This window comes from Cucumis melo, chromosome 4 (assembly GCF_025177605.1).
Source record: "Cucumis melo cultivar AY chromosome 4, USDA_Cmelo_AY_1.0, whole genome shotgun sequence".
NCBI classification, from domain to species: Eukaryota; Viridiplantae; Streptophyta; class Magnoliopsida; order Cucurbitales; family Cucurbitaceae; genus Cucumis; species Cucumis melo.
In genome coordinates, this window is record NC_066860.1 from 27,390,351 (window position 1) to 27,406,717 (window position 16,367).

The 16,367-nt window shown below is 31.6% G+C and overlaps 2 protein-coding genes across 2 annotated transcripts; both read right to left on the reverse strand.

Moving 5' to 3' along the window:
• Positions 1-655: 655 nt before the first annotated feature.
• Positions 656-1,695, reverse strand: LOC103502695 (protein GAST1). The gene is made up of 4 exons (XM_008466727.3): positions 1,523-1,695; positions 1,337-1,396; positions 1,152-1,185; positions 656-1,022 (listed from the first exon to the last, which is right to left on the reverse strand). The coding sequence occupies exons 1-4, from the start codon at positions 1,598-1,600 to the stop codon at positions 841-843; spliced, it is 354 nt and encodes a 117-aa protein (XP_008464949.1). The 5' UTR covers positions 1,601-1,695; the 3' UTR covers positions 656-840.
• Positions 1,696-11,438: 9,743 nt separating this feature from the next.
• On the reverse strand, positions 11,439-11,894 carry LOC103502717 (uncharacterized). The gene has a single exon (XM_008466755.2). The coding sequence runs from the start codon at positions 11,892-11,894 to the stop codon at positions 11,439-11,441; it is 456 nt and encodes a 151-aa protein (XP_008464977.2).
• Between the last annotated feature and the right edge of the window lie 4,473 nt (positions 11,895-16,367).

Below are 16,367 nucleotides of genomic sequence, written 5' to 3' on the forward strand. Positions count from 1 at the left end.
TAAGTAGATATGCTTGAAAGGAATTTCATGGTGACAAGAATTAGTTCAAGGAGAAAATAGGTATGCAAGATGGTAGATTGTACTTGATGCATGCTTAAGTGCTTTTCCCATCTAAACAAATTTGATGACAGTTGTCAGTTGGTTAAGTTTTCTCAAGCACAATTTGTTGATGCATGCTTAGGATTTAACCAAACCGTTAATGCCACATGCTTAGAGTTTCATGCATGAATTAAGTTAGCCTTTTAATCGTCTTGACAATTTCCTTTAATAATTGTTTGATTTGTAAAGAATAATGCTTCTTATCTCCCAATAAATTGAACAACTTAATTTAATTAGGATTTGGGTTTTGATTGATAGCTTTTGGTGTTTGATTCGGTTTGTTTTCTTAAAACAAGGTGGCCAAACGCTTGCATGTTGGACAATCAATCTTGCTTTCTCCATAATCACATAAACAACAATTGCGGTGGATTCTAACTTCTAAAAATAGAACTTTTGAACCTTTAACAATCCTGTTTAAGGTTATATGAGCTCACTATATTTAATTTAATTCTCTCAAATTTCTTTGACACTCAAAAAACCAATTCTTGTTACAGTGTGGAATCAATCTATCCTACTTTTACTACAATTAGTTTTAGTTGAAGCTCGGTCTAGTATATGATCAAAGGCCAAGACAACAATAACCATTCCATATAATATATACTTTTAAGAAGTCACCCTTCATGAAACTATCACTTTTTAAAAGTACAACGAAAGAATAGAGACGTTCCAAAAAGAAGATTAGAAAGTGACTAATGATGGTTTTCTGTTGTTGGGAAATGAAATGATGAAAATGAAAATTAATCAAGGGCATTTGGGGCCTCCTCTCTTAGTCTTCCATTGATTGTAGCAAGGACAAGTTTGTTTGTTGCCATAAGTCCCATAAGGAACACACAAGCATTTGGCACAACACTTTTGACAAAAGAACATGCATGGCTTCTTGAATGCTGTCTTTGAACATCTCCCTGTGCATCTAGGCCCACATTCTGCATCCCCCAACCTCAAACTCATTTAAGTGTTTAATTTCAAAAGATAAAAAACCGAACACTTTCTTGACTAAAGGAGAGTTTAAAATAATTGACCACATGAAAAATCCTTTCAGTAGAATATTTTACCTTGAGGTTGAAGGCTGCCTTCAGTAACTCCATGCTGAAATTTGGAAAAAAAATGGAAAAAGAGTTGCATACATTAGTTTCCAATTTTTTTAAAAAGAGACAATAATCAATTGATGGAGTCACCATATTTTACAATGTGATTAAATATTTTCCAAAAAGAAAAAGAAAAAGAAAAAGAAAATTACCATGGGATTGGAATAATTGGCACTAGTCTGTGGCTGTGGTGTTGGAGCCTCACTAATGGCCTATAAAACACAATGAACCAAACCAAAAACCATTCATATGTGTACAAAAGCAGAAAGAGCCCTAACTAATTGGTAGTAAGAAATCAAATAAAATAAGGATGGAGTAATTAGGAGAAGGGTTATTACTTGATTGTGTGCTAAGAGAACACAATTCAGCAGCATTACTACAAACAGCAATATCTCTATTATTTGCTTCCTTCCCATTATTTCAAACTAAATTCTATATATAATAGAGAGAGGCAGAGAGAAATAGAGAGAGAGAGAGAAAGAGAGAGAGAGATTGTGTTGATGATTCATTTGAGAATGTGTACATTATCGTTATATACACACACACATTTGGATGGATGAAGAAAGGCTATGAAAGAATATTGTGTGGTTTAGAATTAAAAGGGAAAGTAGAAAATAAATTAGTGTGTAATCTCTTAATTAAATGAATTTTAGGTAGAATAATGATTTAATAGTATAAGAGATTTATTGATTATTTTTGGCAATGATAGAGCATTCTAATTATAAAAAATTAAAATGATTGAAGTTAGTTCTTTTTTCTTCTTTCCTTTTTTTTTTTTGAAGGAAAAGAAGTATGAGATTAGTGTAGTTTATATTTCACTTAATCGTTATTGTTGATTACTGATTAGTAATTATAATACGCTATTTCGCGAATCATTTGAGATTGTTTATAGTTAATAAAAGTAATGTTACGTTAAGAATTGAATTAAGGTAAGTCAGAAGTATATGGATGTTTTTAATAATAAAAATGATTAATAGTTATTTTTGTTGTTAACTGCACAAACATTCCAAAGTTTTGATCAACACATACTCAACTGAGACAGGAACAACTTAAAAACATCGCATATACTTTACAATTTTGCACAAATAACATAAATGACTACCGAAGCAGACTCAATCAAAAAAAGATGTCCATTTTGTAAGAAAATGATATACAGGAGAGAATGACCTTACAACACTAATGCATGTGAAGTCACATGTGTGTTTTTGGTGTTTCTAATCCCCAAATCCAAAGAAGAAAAGAAACTAACAGAAGAAATCCAAAGAGATCAGGTGAGGGAGAGAGAAAGGTCACATGCTGCCATTAGGGTTTAACACTATTCTCAAATTTTCCCTTTCCAACAAAAGTAGTTAATAAGTAGTTTTATATTTAGGGGGTTTTAATTTTGATATAATATAAGAATTTATGGACCTCTCGTGATCACTTTTTGTTCTCTTCTGATCTCTTCTATATTATTATTATTATTCATCTTGTAAGTTTTGGCAATATTTCCCACAAAGCATATAGCCACCCATCTCACCCACTCAAACCCAACCCATTTGTCACTTCATAACTTCACCTTCTCATCTCCTCAAAACCATTCATTCATTCATTCTCCATAAGCTACTAACTTGTTTACAACTGCATAATAATATTTTATTTTTAACTTCAAATTTTAAAGTGAAAATTTAATAAAATAATACAAAAGTCGTCAAAAGTCCGAGATTATGTATCGTGATAATTGGTAAATAGAATAACTTAATATCAAACAATAATAATAGAGAAATAGAAACGTCACACCAAAATTTGTAAACAACATAACCTTAGTTTTTGGTGCAACATATCACCTACGCGATGAAAAAATCTTTTCAGTTTCAACGTAAATTTTCCCTAAGTTTGAAATTCTCACTTCCATATAAGTTATTCATTCGAGCTATATTTGAGATCCTTTTAAACCAACATTAATAATATTCTTAAGCTTGCTTTATACAAAAGCTCCCCTTATAATCTCTATGAATATTATTGTAGCCAGCTTCTCTAAAATATAAGTATGAAAAAGCAGTGAAACTTAAAATTTCCTAAATATAAGTATATGAACTCTTTTAACACTCAGGTAGGTATGTAATGGATTAAGTAGAAACTAAAACCTTTCTATCATAGTCTAGTTGACACCATTGACACGTTCCTCAACATCATTACCAACACAAAGATTGCAAACCATGCATATAAGTGTGTTTGATGGAAATTGGTTTTCTTTAAAGTCTCGTTTGTTTCATAATTAGTACACGGTCGGACTTACTAAACATATTTAATATAGAAGTCCAAATTCAATCTATCTATACAGAGAGTATGAGTGGAGAATCTTGATAGAGATTAAACGAGTATGGTGGAAGAAAGACCAAAATTCTACCATAATTGCAATTAATCAATAATAAACCCTAAACTAAAACAAGATTAAAAATAGGATTTTTTTTAAGAACTTACATTCGAAGCTCCATTGATGCTTGAACCACCACTAGGATTGACCTACTATCCTTCGAACTCGTTGGATGAAAGAAACCGAGAGAGAGAAAGAAGATGGAAAATATATGGAAAATGATTGAGTTTTAATTTTGATTTTAGAAAACCAAATAGGAAATTCAGCAACCCAATTTTGTTTTAGAAAATTGAAGCCTTTTCCATGAGGCCCCAAGAGCCTAATTTATAGAGAATTCACGTGCAAGGTTGCATGTGCATGCAAACACATGGGCCAATAACACATAACCCACTAACCATTAGTGGGTTTAATGTATTCATAGTGTTCTAACACCTAGACCACTATAGTTAGTGGGTTTATCCAAAAAAATGTTGGATTTTCCTACTAACTTTGTTCAAAATTGTCATTTGGTCAAAGTCAAACTTTGACTTTTCAAACCAAAAAGTCAACATTTTGAATTTTTACAATTTTGTCCGTCTTGACTAATTTTGACATTTCGAGCATGAATCTGCATTTATTTTCTCAAGATTCAAATCATATTTGAATATATCGTCGGTCAAATTTTGACTTTTCATAGTTAAAAAGTCAACATTTTGACTTTTTACAACTTTGACTATTTCCATCATTTTTTGAGCTTTCGAGTATGAATTTGCATTCATATTTATAATATTTAAATCGCATTTAAACATAAAGCTCTATCTCTAAACTGAAATCCAACGACTATATCACATATACTTATTGGTTTCTCTAGATCTCCTTGTAGAATTCGAACAATTCAACTCATTCCATCATATTGTTCTAAGTTTATTCTATATGAGCTAGCAGAGGAATCTAATGGACCTATAGATCATGGGCTTCAACGATTCGAGATCAACTGACTAAACTCTTTTCGATCGAGCTAATCAACATTCGTTAACTAACGAGTCATTCCACTAAAGTCCCGTAGTTGTACACCTCTCACTATAGATATATTTGTGTCCATTTGATATAACCATTATCAGTAAGTTAATCTTTCATAGGTTGTTCGTAAGCTCAGCTAGGTTAAAGTTTACCCCTGAGACTACATCTTGCTCCTTAAGTCCCACTAATCCACTATTAAACAATTGGTTTAAGGTCCAACCTACGAACCGAATCCCTCTCGAGCTAATGAGAGGACGGGGCCCCTTATTCAAGACTTGGATTCATTCCTTAAGGGAACAACCTATTTACTAACCCTAAAATGGGTAGGAGTGAATTCCATCTTGCACCTTATGATCCTAGCTATCCACCCGATCTTACCCCTGAAATGGGAGGCTTATTGGGCCAACACTAATGAGTTGTCCTCACCTGTGCAGATCCAAGGATAATCTCATGTGAACAGGAGTTCATAGTCAGCTCAGGATTAAGATTAAGTTACCTAGGTTATGAATAATTGAGATAGTTAGTTTTAAACAATAAACGACATTATAACGTAAAAGTGACTATTTCCTGGTTCAATCTTATATAAATACTTTACATAGGATTTCTCCACTTTCATGTCTTAACATGAACGATTTAAGATCACCTCGTTTGAACTAACTACAAAGTGGGTCACATCCATAGTTTATCTGAATAAGGCGCCTAACTTTTATTTATATATTATAGACTATTTAGGCTATATACTCGAACTTGATCCAAGTTTGTGTTTTTATATAAAGTTCGAGTTTATTCAAAAAATAGCCTCGGGACGTTAATTTATTAGATTTAAGATTATAGTATTCAATTTCTTAACGACTTTATTGAATAAAATATGATTATAAAATATGAGTTTTAGGACATAAATTCCAACAAATTCTATACCTTAAATTTGTTGTATAATGACTATTTTGCCCGTAGGATGACAAAATTCTCTTTTACTTTTTGAGACCTAACAATTAATTTGGTTCAGCCAAACAAGAAAGGAGTAATTGGTCCAAAATCAGCATGGGGTGCCAAATTATGGTAAAGCCCAATTACAAGATGTAGGAGGAAAATACAAAATAAAGTTAAAAAACTTTGATTTTTTCATAATGACTATTTTACCCTCAACATTACAATCCATCCTCTGTTTCTTTATACATACCTTTTGTACTCATTTAACTTTATATTTCCTTTTTGTCATTTTCTTTTCTTTAATATCATTCCATCTCAAACATTTCATATCTTTCTATATGCCTCTCTTAGTTTTCTTTTTTATTAATAATTTATGCGAAAATGATTTCTACACCAAAAGATGATATATAGAATAGATATGTGTTATAGGAAAGAAAATGAAAAACTTAAGATGTAAAACAATTTCACAGATTAGTTAATTAGTTAATATAAAATAAGAGTTTTTGGAAGATTTAAAACATTAAGTTTCATTAATGTTTGCTAAAAAAAATAATATATAAAGAAAAATAAAAGAAAGAAATAAAGAAATAAATAATGAAGAATAATTAGTAATGGGGGAGTGATCCCAAACGTCACTACTCAACCGCCCATTTGCCCTTCTTTCTAATCCATTGGACCCCTTTTCTCTTCAACTTTTACATTCTCATTTTTCTATTCACAATATATCATTCTCCATCAACAATTCTTTAATACTTACTATATTCATAATACCATAAACAAATGATATATCCAAGTTGATCTACAATTTTTTTTTTTAAAAAAAGATAATTAAACCAAACATCCAATTTGATGGCCTTGCTTTTCTTTTCTTCTTCTACAAGTAAACCAAATTAAACAATAATATAAATTAAGAGAGAATTTAATTTCATATTCACATGGTGTAGAAAAAATTCTTGAAATTTCCACAACATTCCTATAAATAAATAACCCCATTTATAAGCACACATCTATATCATCATCATCAAACACCAAACTCTCTCTCTTATTTCTTCGTCTTCTTCTTCTTCTTCTCTTATTCTTCGATATATATATGGCAGGTCTTCAATACAAGTTCTTCCCCACTGACTTCCTCTACCCTCGTCCATCATCATCCTCCGACGTCCCCAACAACATCGTTGTCTCCGTCGTTCCTCCCAAAACCGACGATCTTACCGCCAAACCCAAGGGACCAAAATCATTAACCAACAACAAGGCCGGTGTTGTTGTTGTTGTTGAACCTATCGTCATCTCCCGGAATATTCCCAAAAGCTCCAATTTCTAATTTATATTATCAATATATAGTTTTTGTTTTTTGTTTTTTGTTTTTTGCTTTTTGGGTTTGCTTGATTAATTACTGTAATTTCATGATTGAAGTTGGAAAGCTATTTACTTGAGCTTGAGAATAATACAAAAAATTATATGAAGGAACAGAGTCCTTCTTCCTTAAACTTTATTGCAAATTTGATCAATAAATATATATACATATATATATATGTATATATCCTCTGAATTAATTTTATATCAATGTTTTCATAATTTGATTGTCTATGTTGGAATATTTTATTTTGCATTATTTTTAATATGCAATTGAATTTCTTTTTAAGAAATAACAAAAATTAATAAAAGTTTCAAGTGGGGTTGGTGCATGTGGGCGGCACATTAAAAAAAAAAAAAGAAAAAAGAAAAAAGAAGACTTTTCCCCTTGAGGAAAATAAGAAAAGAAAAGAAAAAAAGAAAGTCCAAAGAGAAATTAGTTTTAGGAATTGGAAATTCTTTCTCCATTTTAGTCCAAAATTGTGTATCTCCCACTCCAAAAGTCAAATTCCAAAATCAAATTAGAGAATAAAAAACATTCTAATACTAAGAATTTGTTTTCATTGAATACCAGGTTTATCAAGAACGTCTAATTTATAAAAAGATAAAAACTAATTAGAAAAAGGAATTTGTTGTTGTACTAAAATTAATATTTTTCAAAATGTTCTAGTTTAAAAGTTTGGTAATATGACCCAATTGTAGTATTAGAAATTTGTTAAATGGGAAAATTTAATGGAAGCTTATTGGGTTTCTACAAAATTCAACATATAGCATTAAATTAAAGAGAAAAATAGAATTTGTCAAACCCTAAGCACCAACAAGGCATCAAAGAATATTCTATGAATGTGCTCTTAAATCACACATTCAACTTTCAAAATTCTTTCATGTTTATTTATTCTCATATATGCCAAACCTTTATAAATGATTTTAAAATATATTAGTTATCAATTTTAAAATCAAATGTAACACAATGTAAAAAATAATTTGTAATGTAAAAAATAATTTGTAATGTAAAAAATAATTTGTACGTCGATGTTAATTAAATCAGAAGAAAATATTCAATATTTGACTTTACTTTATTAATCAATCAAATGGTCTTTAGTGGCCTTTATATAGGCAATACAAGCACGTTCAACTAATGAAAGATGAACAAATCAGAAAGTGGAAAACCTAAAACAAACTTTTTTATAAACTAGGTACTAGTGTGCTAGTGGTGATGACACATACTTACCCTACTAACACATTAGACCTAAACACAAGGACAATAAAAAGAAATTTTCAACAATGCCTCCCTTACATTGATAATTTTTCTCAGAAAAGATCAATTTAAAGACTTATTGATTGCACAAACTTCAAGCAGTTCCCGTAATTTCTGAAATGCAGGCAACTTCAATGGTTTGGTCATTATATCAGCAATTTGATCTTCACTTTTGCAATAGTAAAGTTCAATAACTCCATCTCTTGTTAAATCCCTTAGGAAGTGAAACTTCACATCTATGTGCTTACTCCTTTCGTGTAGAACAGGATTCTTAGAAAGTTTGATGGCAGAGCTATTATCACAATAGACTTTAGTAGCACCCTCTTGCTTAAAGTATAGCTCCTCAAGTATTTTTTTCAGCCAAATTGCTTGACAAGTACAGACTGTTGCAGCTACAAACTCCGCTTCAGTTGTTGACAGAGTAACAATTGGTTGGTTCTTTGAACACCACGAAATTTTTGCCGAACTCATCATGAATACATATCTAGAAGTACTCTTTCTATCACCAAGATCACCAGCATAATCACTATCAGTAAAACCAACTAAACTTGATATTTCACCCATAGTCCACATTTTGAAGTTCCTTGCAGGTATCGAAAAATCCTCTTGGCAGCTAAAAAATGCATATCTATTGAGAATTCCATGTATATGCTGATAATGCTTACAACATGCATAATATCAGGTCTTGTTGCTGTCAAATACATTAAACTCCCCGCAATTTGCTTGTAGAGTGTGTTGTCAATCTTCCTTCCTTCAGGATCTCGAACAAGTTTAAGACCCACTTCCATAGGATTGCAATTTGCCATTTGGAACTTGTCCGACATCTCTTGTGCATATATTTTTTTTGAGAAATAAAGATTCCACTTGCTGATTGAACCACTTCAATCTCCAAAAAATAATGCATTTTTCTAAGATCAGACATTTCAAATTCAACCATCATAGATCTCTTAAATTTCTCAATCATGGCACTGTCGTTTCCAGTAAAAATAAGATCATCCACATATAAGCAAACAATGAGTAATTTTCTTCCATCTCCAATTTTTGTAAAAAGAGTATGCTCATATGGACATTTCTTAAATCTCTCCTTAGTAAAATAAGCATCTATACGACTATACCATGCCCGTGGAGCTTGTTTTAGTCCGTATAATGCCTTTTTGAGTCTATAAACTTTGTGTTCATCTTTGACCTTCACATAACCAGGAGGTTGATCGACAAATACCTTTTCTTGGAGCTCACCATGTAAAAATGTTGATTTCACATCCAACTGGAAAATAGGCCATGAATTTTTGGCTGCCAAAGAGACAACTAATATGATTGTATCATGTCTTGCAACTGGAGCAAAGACTTCTTTGTAGTCAACACTAAATTCATGCTTATACCCCTTTGCAACTAAACACGTCTCGTACTTGTCGACTTCGCCATTCTCTTTCAATTTTGTCTTGTACACCCATTTACCCCAATTGTCTTGTGACATTTAGGAAAATCAGTCAGCTCCTATGTGTTATTCCGTTCAATGGCTTCGATTTCTTCATCCATCGCCCTTTATCATTTTGGATCCTTAATAGCTTCTTCAAAAATCGTAGGATCAGAATAGGAACATAGAGCAAAATATGTAAGCGGGTCATTAGATTCATCGATTCCTATCACCTCATAGTCTGTCATCCATGCTGGTTTTCTTCTAGTACGTTGAGGTCTTTCTTCATTGCCTGATGTTGTTGACAAGCTTGTTGGATTAACCAGACCATCTGTTGAACCGAGTTGATCACATTCTGCTGACTTTTGTGACTCATCATCAATTCCATCAAAATTTGTGGACATTTGTTTTTTAGCAACACTTTTTTTCCATTGCCAAAAATTTTCTTCATCAAAAACTACATCACGACTGGTTATAATTTTCTTAGTGCAAGGATTATAAAGCTTGTAAGCTTTTGATTGATCACTTACACCAAGAAAGACACACTTTTCTCCTTTGTCATCTAGCTTTGTTCGCTTTTGTTTTGGAATATGGGCATAGGCAATACACCCAAAAATTTTGAAATGATCTACCTTCAGCCTCCATCCGCTCCATGCTTCCTCCGAACTCATATTTCGTACAACAAGTGTGGGACTTCTATTCAATATATGGATGCTCCAATTGACTGCTTCAGGCTAGAAAGTTCTTGGAATACCACTTTTCATCAAAAGGCTTCTCACCATATTGAGAAGAGTGCGATTTTTTCGCTCACAAACACCATTTTGTTGCGGCGTGTAGGTTGAAGTTAGCTATTTTTGATTCCATTATTTTCACAGAAAGTTTCAATTTCCCGTGAGATATACTCTCCACCACGATATGTGCGAAGAACTTTGATTGAGCTGTCAATTTCTTTCTCAACTTGCACTTTATAGCTCCTAAAAGCAATAAAAGCTTCAGATTTGTCCTGCAAAAATATACCCAAGTTTCCCGACTATAATCATCAACGAAGGTGATTATATATCGTTTTCTTCCATTTGAAGAGGGGTTTATCAGGCCGCACAAATCTGAATGCACCAACTCTAATGGTCTATTTGCTCTCTATGACTTTCCTGTTGGAAAAGGATCTCGATGTTGCTTGCTGGCAACACACTCTTCACAAACTTCAGCAGGAACTACAATTTGAGGAAGCCCAATCACCATGTTTTTCTGCTGTAGAGTTCTCAATCCACCAAAGTTCAAGTGACCATAGCGAAAATGTCATAGCCAAGAGACATCCTTCAATTTCGCTGATAAGCAAGAATGAGTTGTATTTTGCAGATAAAGTGGGAACATTCGGTTTGCTGTCATATTCACTTGAGCAATTAAATCCATATTTACATCTTGAATTCTGCAGACTCCATCTTTGATAGATAACTCATACTCTTTTTCTAGCAACTGGCCCACACTCAAAAGATTGGTCTTTAAATCTGGAACAAAAAGAACGTTAGAAATGATGTGGATAGAGTTCCCTTTAGTTTGGATAGTCACCCGTCCTTTTTTCAAGACTGAAATGGTGGAGTTATCACCAATTTTAACAGTATTGCAGAATGACTCGTCAAGTTCGGAAAAAGCCTTCTTGTCTCCACACATGTGATTGCTGCAACCTATATCTAAATACCACATGTTTTGTTGAGTTGCTTCATTTACATGACACGCCATTAAAAGAGATATTTCATCTTCTTTCTCTGCAAAGTGAGTTCTTTCTCCATTTTGCCAATTCAAATTTGTTCGACATTTTGATTGATAATGGCCATACTTATGGCATCGGTGACATTCAATATGTGACTTGTCTGTTGGCTTGTAAGTTGTTGAATGATGGCCTCCTCTTTCCTTTCCTCTTCCTTTTCCTTAAAATTGATTCTCTTCTTATTGATGGTGTTTTTGTTGTCTGCCACGATCGTTGCTTCCTCTTCCTTTAAATCGCCATCTTCCTCGTCCTCTATCTCCTTTGAATGTTGACTGATTTTCAGTTGAAGCCTTCAATACTTGCTCCTCTTTTTCTTGCTTGGTAACTTTTTGCTCATGAACCAGCAAAGAGCTCTGCAACTCATCAATTGAAAGATTATCAATATCTTTGGATTCTTCTATGGAACATCCAACGAAATTAAACTTCGGTGTCATTGATCGAAGAATCTTTTTCACAATGGTGACGTCCTCCATTTTTTCTCCATGGATCCGCATTTTGTTGGCGATTGTCATTGTTCTTGCAAAGAAATCAATCACCGACTCGCTTGTCTTCATTCGTAGAGTCTCGAATTTGGTTCGAAGACCTTGAAGCTGCACCCGCTTTGCCTTCACGTTCCCTTGATACTTCTTTTTCATAGAGTCTCTGTTTGGAGGTTTCTTTACAAAGAATTGTTTCCAAAGTTGCTCGATCAATTGCTTGGAAAATATAGTTTTTTGCTTTAAGGTCCTTCAGCTTCAATGCTTCCAATTATTTTGACTTTTGTGTATCAGACAATATTGCTCCAGGTTAGGCTCTACTACTCCAGATTCAACAACCTACCAATATTCCTTAGACCTCAAGAAATTTTCCATTAGCATGCTCCAATGGTCATAATGACCATCAAAGCGAGGAGTTGTTGGTTGGACAAAGTTATCAGTTGTCATGATAATACACTGCTGCTGCAAGACAAATCAAAGAAGCATTCGCTCACTCACTCCTTTTTTTTACTCACCAACCCAACTCTCAGATCACTCACCATTTTTTGTTTGTTTAACCCAATATCACTCACCAACCCAACTCTGATACCAATGTTAATTAAGTCAGAAGAAAATATTCAATACTTGACTTAACTTTATTAATCAATCAAATGATCTATATATAGGCAATACAAGCACGTTCAACTAATGAAAGATGAACAAATCAGAAAGTGGAAAACCTAAAACAAACTTTCCTATAAGCCAGGTACTAGTGTACTAGTGGTGATGACACATACTTACCCCACTAACACGTTAGGCCTGAAGACAAGAACAATAAAAAGAAATTTTCAACAGATAGTTTGTAATCTATCATCATACCAATGAGATGCCGGTTTGAAAATGACCATCTACATTACCCAAAATTGTTGATAGTGCAGGTAGGAGGGAAAAGAAAGAACAGAACATGATATAGTCCAATGTTATAGATTTGTAAGTTTATAATATATGATGAAGAATACAAAAGATGATGGAGGAAGGACTGATCACTACAAAAATCGATCTCTATGAAGTAGTGGGCCTCGAATGCAAAGGACCCAATCATCAAAAAGTGCTTCCTTCTCCAAAATTTGGTGTGTTGTGTGTGTGTGTGTGTGTGTGTTAGCCCAATATGCAATGAGCCCAATTATCAAATAGTTTCCTCCAAAATGTTATATGTTGTGCTGTTGCAACAATAATTAAGAGTAAGATCTCACTGTTTTCCCTCAAGATTAGTTCAATAATTACATTCCTTTCTGTTAGTTAATTCCTTGACTTTTAATTAACTTTCACCTTTTTCCTCCTAATCTTTTTCTGCTCCTAACGTGAACTTCAATTGGATATTATAATTGTTCTTCATTTTGTATTTTATTTTACTTCTTAAACTTCACGTTGTACCCTTTTCTTTACAACGTACCATCTCATTTAAGAGTCTCAATGTTACGTTGCTGCTTAGAGTCTCTGCTCTTTAATTCATTTGCTAATTCTTTTAATTACATGAATCGTCTCAAGATTTTGCTGTCGTTATTGTATCATCATTCAATTGTTGCGTCATGTATTCTTTTTATAAAAATTCTTTACGTGTGGAACGTTCAAGATTAAAATCTTGTGGAAATATTGGCTTTCCATTTTGTATTATAATATCATTGTTCAAACTTGGTTGTAAACACAAATTGAAATTTAACAAGGAGATTAAGCATGGAATTTAAAAACAAGATATGTATACAGAATCTCTTGATTAAATCAACCATAAGTACATACAAACAACAATAAGCAACTAATAAAGAAATTTCTTTAAAGAACAAACAATTAAATCACTGATCATTAATTATTATAATACAAACAAGAACTCTTTATCAAAACCTACTAGGAGAAGTTCATGATCTTTAGCTCTCAAGAATACTTCAATGTAACTATGGATTTTCGACACAGAGTCGTAACAGAAGAAAAATGAGGTTAGGTTTCTCTAAATATGCTTTATTTACGAATATATTGCAGTAACTTAGCATAGAAAAACAGTTCCTACGAGACTTGAAGAGAACATGGTGAATTAAAAGATAAATAAAAACAAATGGAAAAAAAAAGTGATTGGAAAATTTGTTGAAGGGAGAAAAAGAGAGAGAAAGATGGAGAGAGAGAGAAGGTTTGTGAGGAAAAGGCACCAAAAATAATCCTATACTACGGTCTTCTTTACTAATTTATACAAAATTAAAAACTCAACTTTTTTAGAAAAATTAATTCAAACAAAATTTTTAAAAATAATTAATTTATGATTGCCAATTAAATTTTGTTCACAAATTAGTTCGTTTCGATTTTACATTTAAAATTCTTTTGTTTTAATTTAATCTCTAAGTTTCGAGAATTATTTCTACACTTTTAATCTCAAGTCTCCACTTAAAATCACTTTTAGTATTTGTTGTTTATCTCTAATAGTTAAATTAAAATAATTATAATAGTGAAACTTTAATTTTAATTTTACAACGATGAAAAATAACAAAAATTAATTGATTATTACTTTTTAAAATAATTAACTAATAAACATTATCATTAAAGGAAAATTTTCCTAAATATAACAAATTGAAATATTTACGGATCGTGAAATAAATTCCATAAATTTAGCTATTTTTTAAATATTTCAGATTTGTCCTTCCATTTATTTTACGTACTCACGATTTCTTTCATTTTTTTGTTTTTGTATTTCTTTCTATCATCTTGCTTGTTTTTTTTTCATTCACTAAATGCATTCTATCATCTTTCTTCTTTTCTTTCCATCTTATCGTCTTTCTTCTTTTCTTTTTTACGTTTAGATTAGATAATCAAATTAAATAATCTTGAAAAAATTGGTTAGACATTTAAATTATGTTAACAAAAACTAAAATATTGGGTATAAAGAATATTGGAAAAAATCATTTATATACCAAATTTTGAAAAGAAAAAAAAATCCTAAACGATCTTGTAACAAAATTTAAACAATCATATACCAAATTTTGAAAAAAAAAATTGTTTAGATTTGGCAGCGTAACCCAATTAATTAAACGTGTAAGCAAAATAAACGATAGAATTGAAAAAACAAATCTAAACGGTCGTGTAACAAATAATAGTCAAATCTAAACGATCTTCTACCAAATCACGTTATCAAATAAATTACGCGTATTTTTTATGGGGCATTTTTGGTATTTTAGGTTTTTTCTATTTTCGAAATTGTTCTATACCGTGCAAATACTTTGTCGCTTTTTTATATTTTTTTAAAATACTCCAAAATTTAACAAGTGAATATTTAATGAAAAATAACAAAAAGTGAAAAAAAAAAGAATATAAATGTTGAAGCATAGGTAGGAAATGAAATTAAAAGAAAAATAATATCACAAGTGAAATGGAGAGTGTAAGACGTAGACTTAGAAGTAAAACCAAAGTCTCAAAACATGAAAGACTAAATCCCAGAAAGACGTAGGAGTTATAAATTAGATATATTAGTTGAAACTATTTATATGTATTATTTGGAGGATCAAGAGGTGGTTGATGAAAAGTGAACAGTGTAGGAAACTAGTAATTTAGTTGATGATAATGTTCTTGGTTGGAGATGAATAAGGGTTCCACATCAGTGTCTCCCACGTTTGAGCAGAAGGAAAACGTCGGATGTGGTCGTGCGTGATAACACGAAAGGGAGACGAGGGTGGAAGAGAGAAAGAAAAAGGAAAAGTGTGTGTGTGTGTGTGATGTGTTGTGTTGTGTTGTGTTGTGTTGTGTTGTGTTGTGGTAGCAATGATTACGAAAGAGAGAGGGAGGCCGCACGCTGAGGTATAAAAACTAAAAAAGAGGGAAAGAGAGATAAGAGACAATATATATATATATGTTCTTATTCCCACAATATCAAATTACTATGTCCCGACATCTCCTTCCAATCACCCATGCATTTGTCTCTTCTTTTCTTTTCTTTTCTTTTTCTTTTAAATTTAATATTTCTCACCTTTCATTTTCATTTTTCTTACCAAAATTTAACATTTTAGTTGAGTTAAGTTGTTAAAATGATTTGATTTTGAATACATTCTTAACATGAAAAGAAAAAAAAATATATGACAACTTTTACTTTATATATAACAATATAAAAATTATCTAATCATCCATTCTTAAACTCTCTAAGTTTGTGTTTAATATGTTTCAAATTTTTTAAATATTTATAATAAATTAAATATTTTTTTCAAAGTCATAAATAGAATAAGGCACAAACTTTAAAATTTAGGTTATGTTCGATAATTACTCATATTTCGCCTTTAACTTAAGTCTATAATAACCAATTTATTTACATGATTTAATTTTTTTATTTTTCATTTTCTACTTTTTACCGATGTTTTAAAATATTAAACTAAAAAAAAAAAATTACTCATGTCTCTCGAATTTAACTAAGAATTCAACTCTTTAATTAGAAAAAATGTTTAAAACATTGTAAGAAATACAAAAGAAATATCCTTAATTTCTAAAAACCAAAAAGTATACCTCATTGAGAATAACCATTTGGGACGTTTAGTTTGTTTTTAAAGACCAAGTTTATATCCTCCAAAATTCTCACCTATGTATAGCTCGGAGAGTTGAGTTGTTAGATAAAAAATTTCAAAAAAC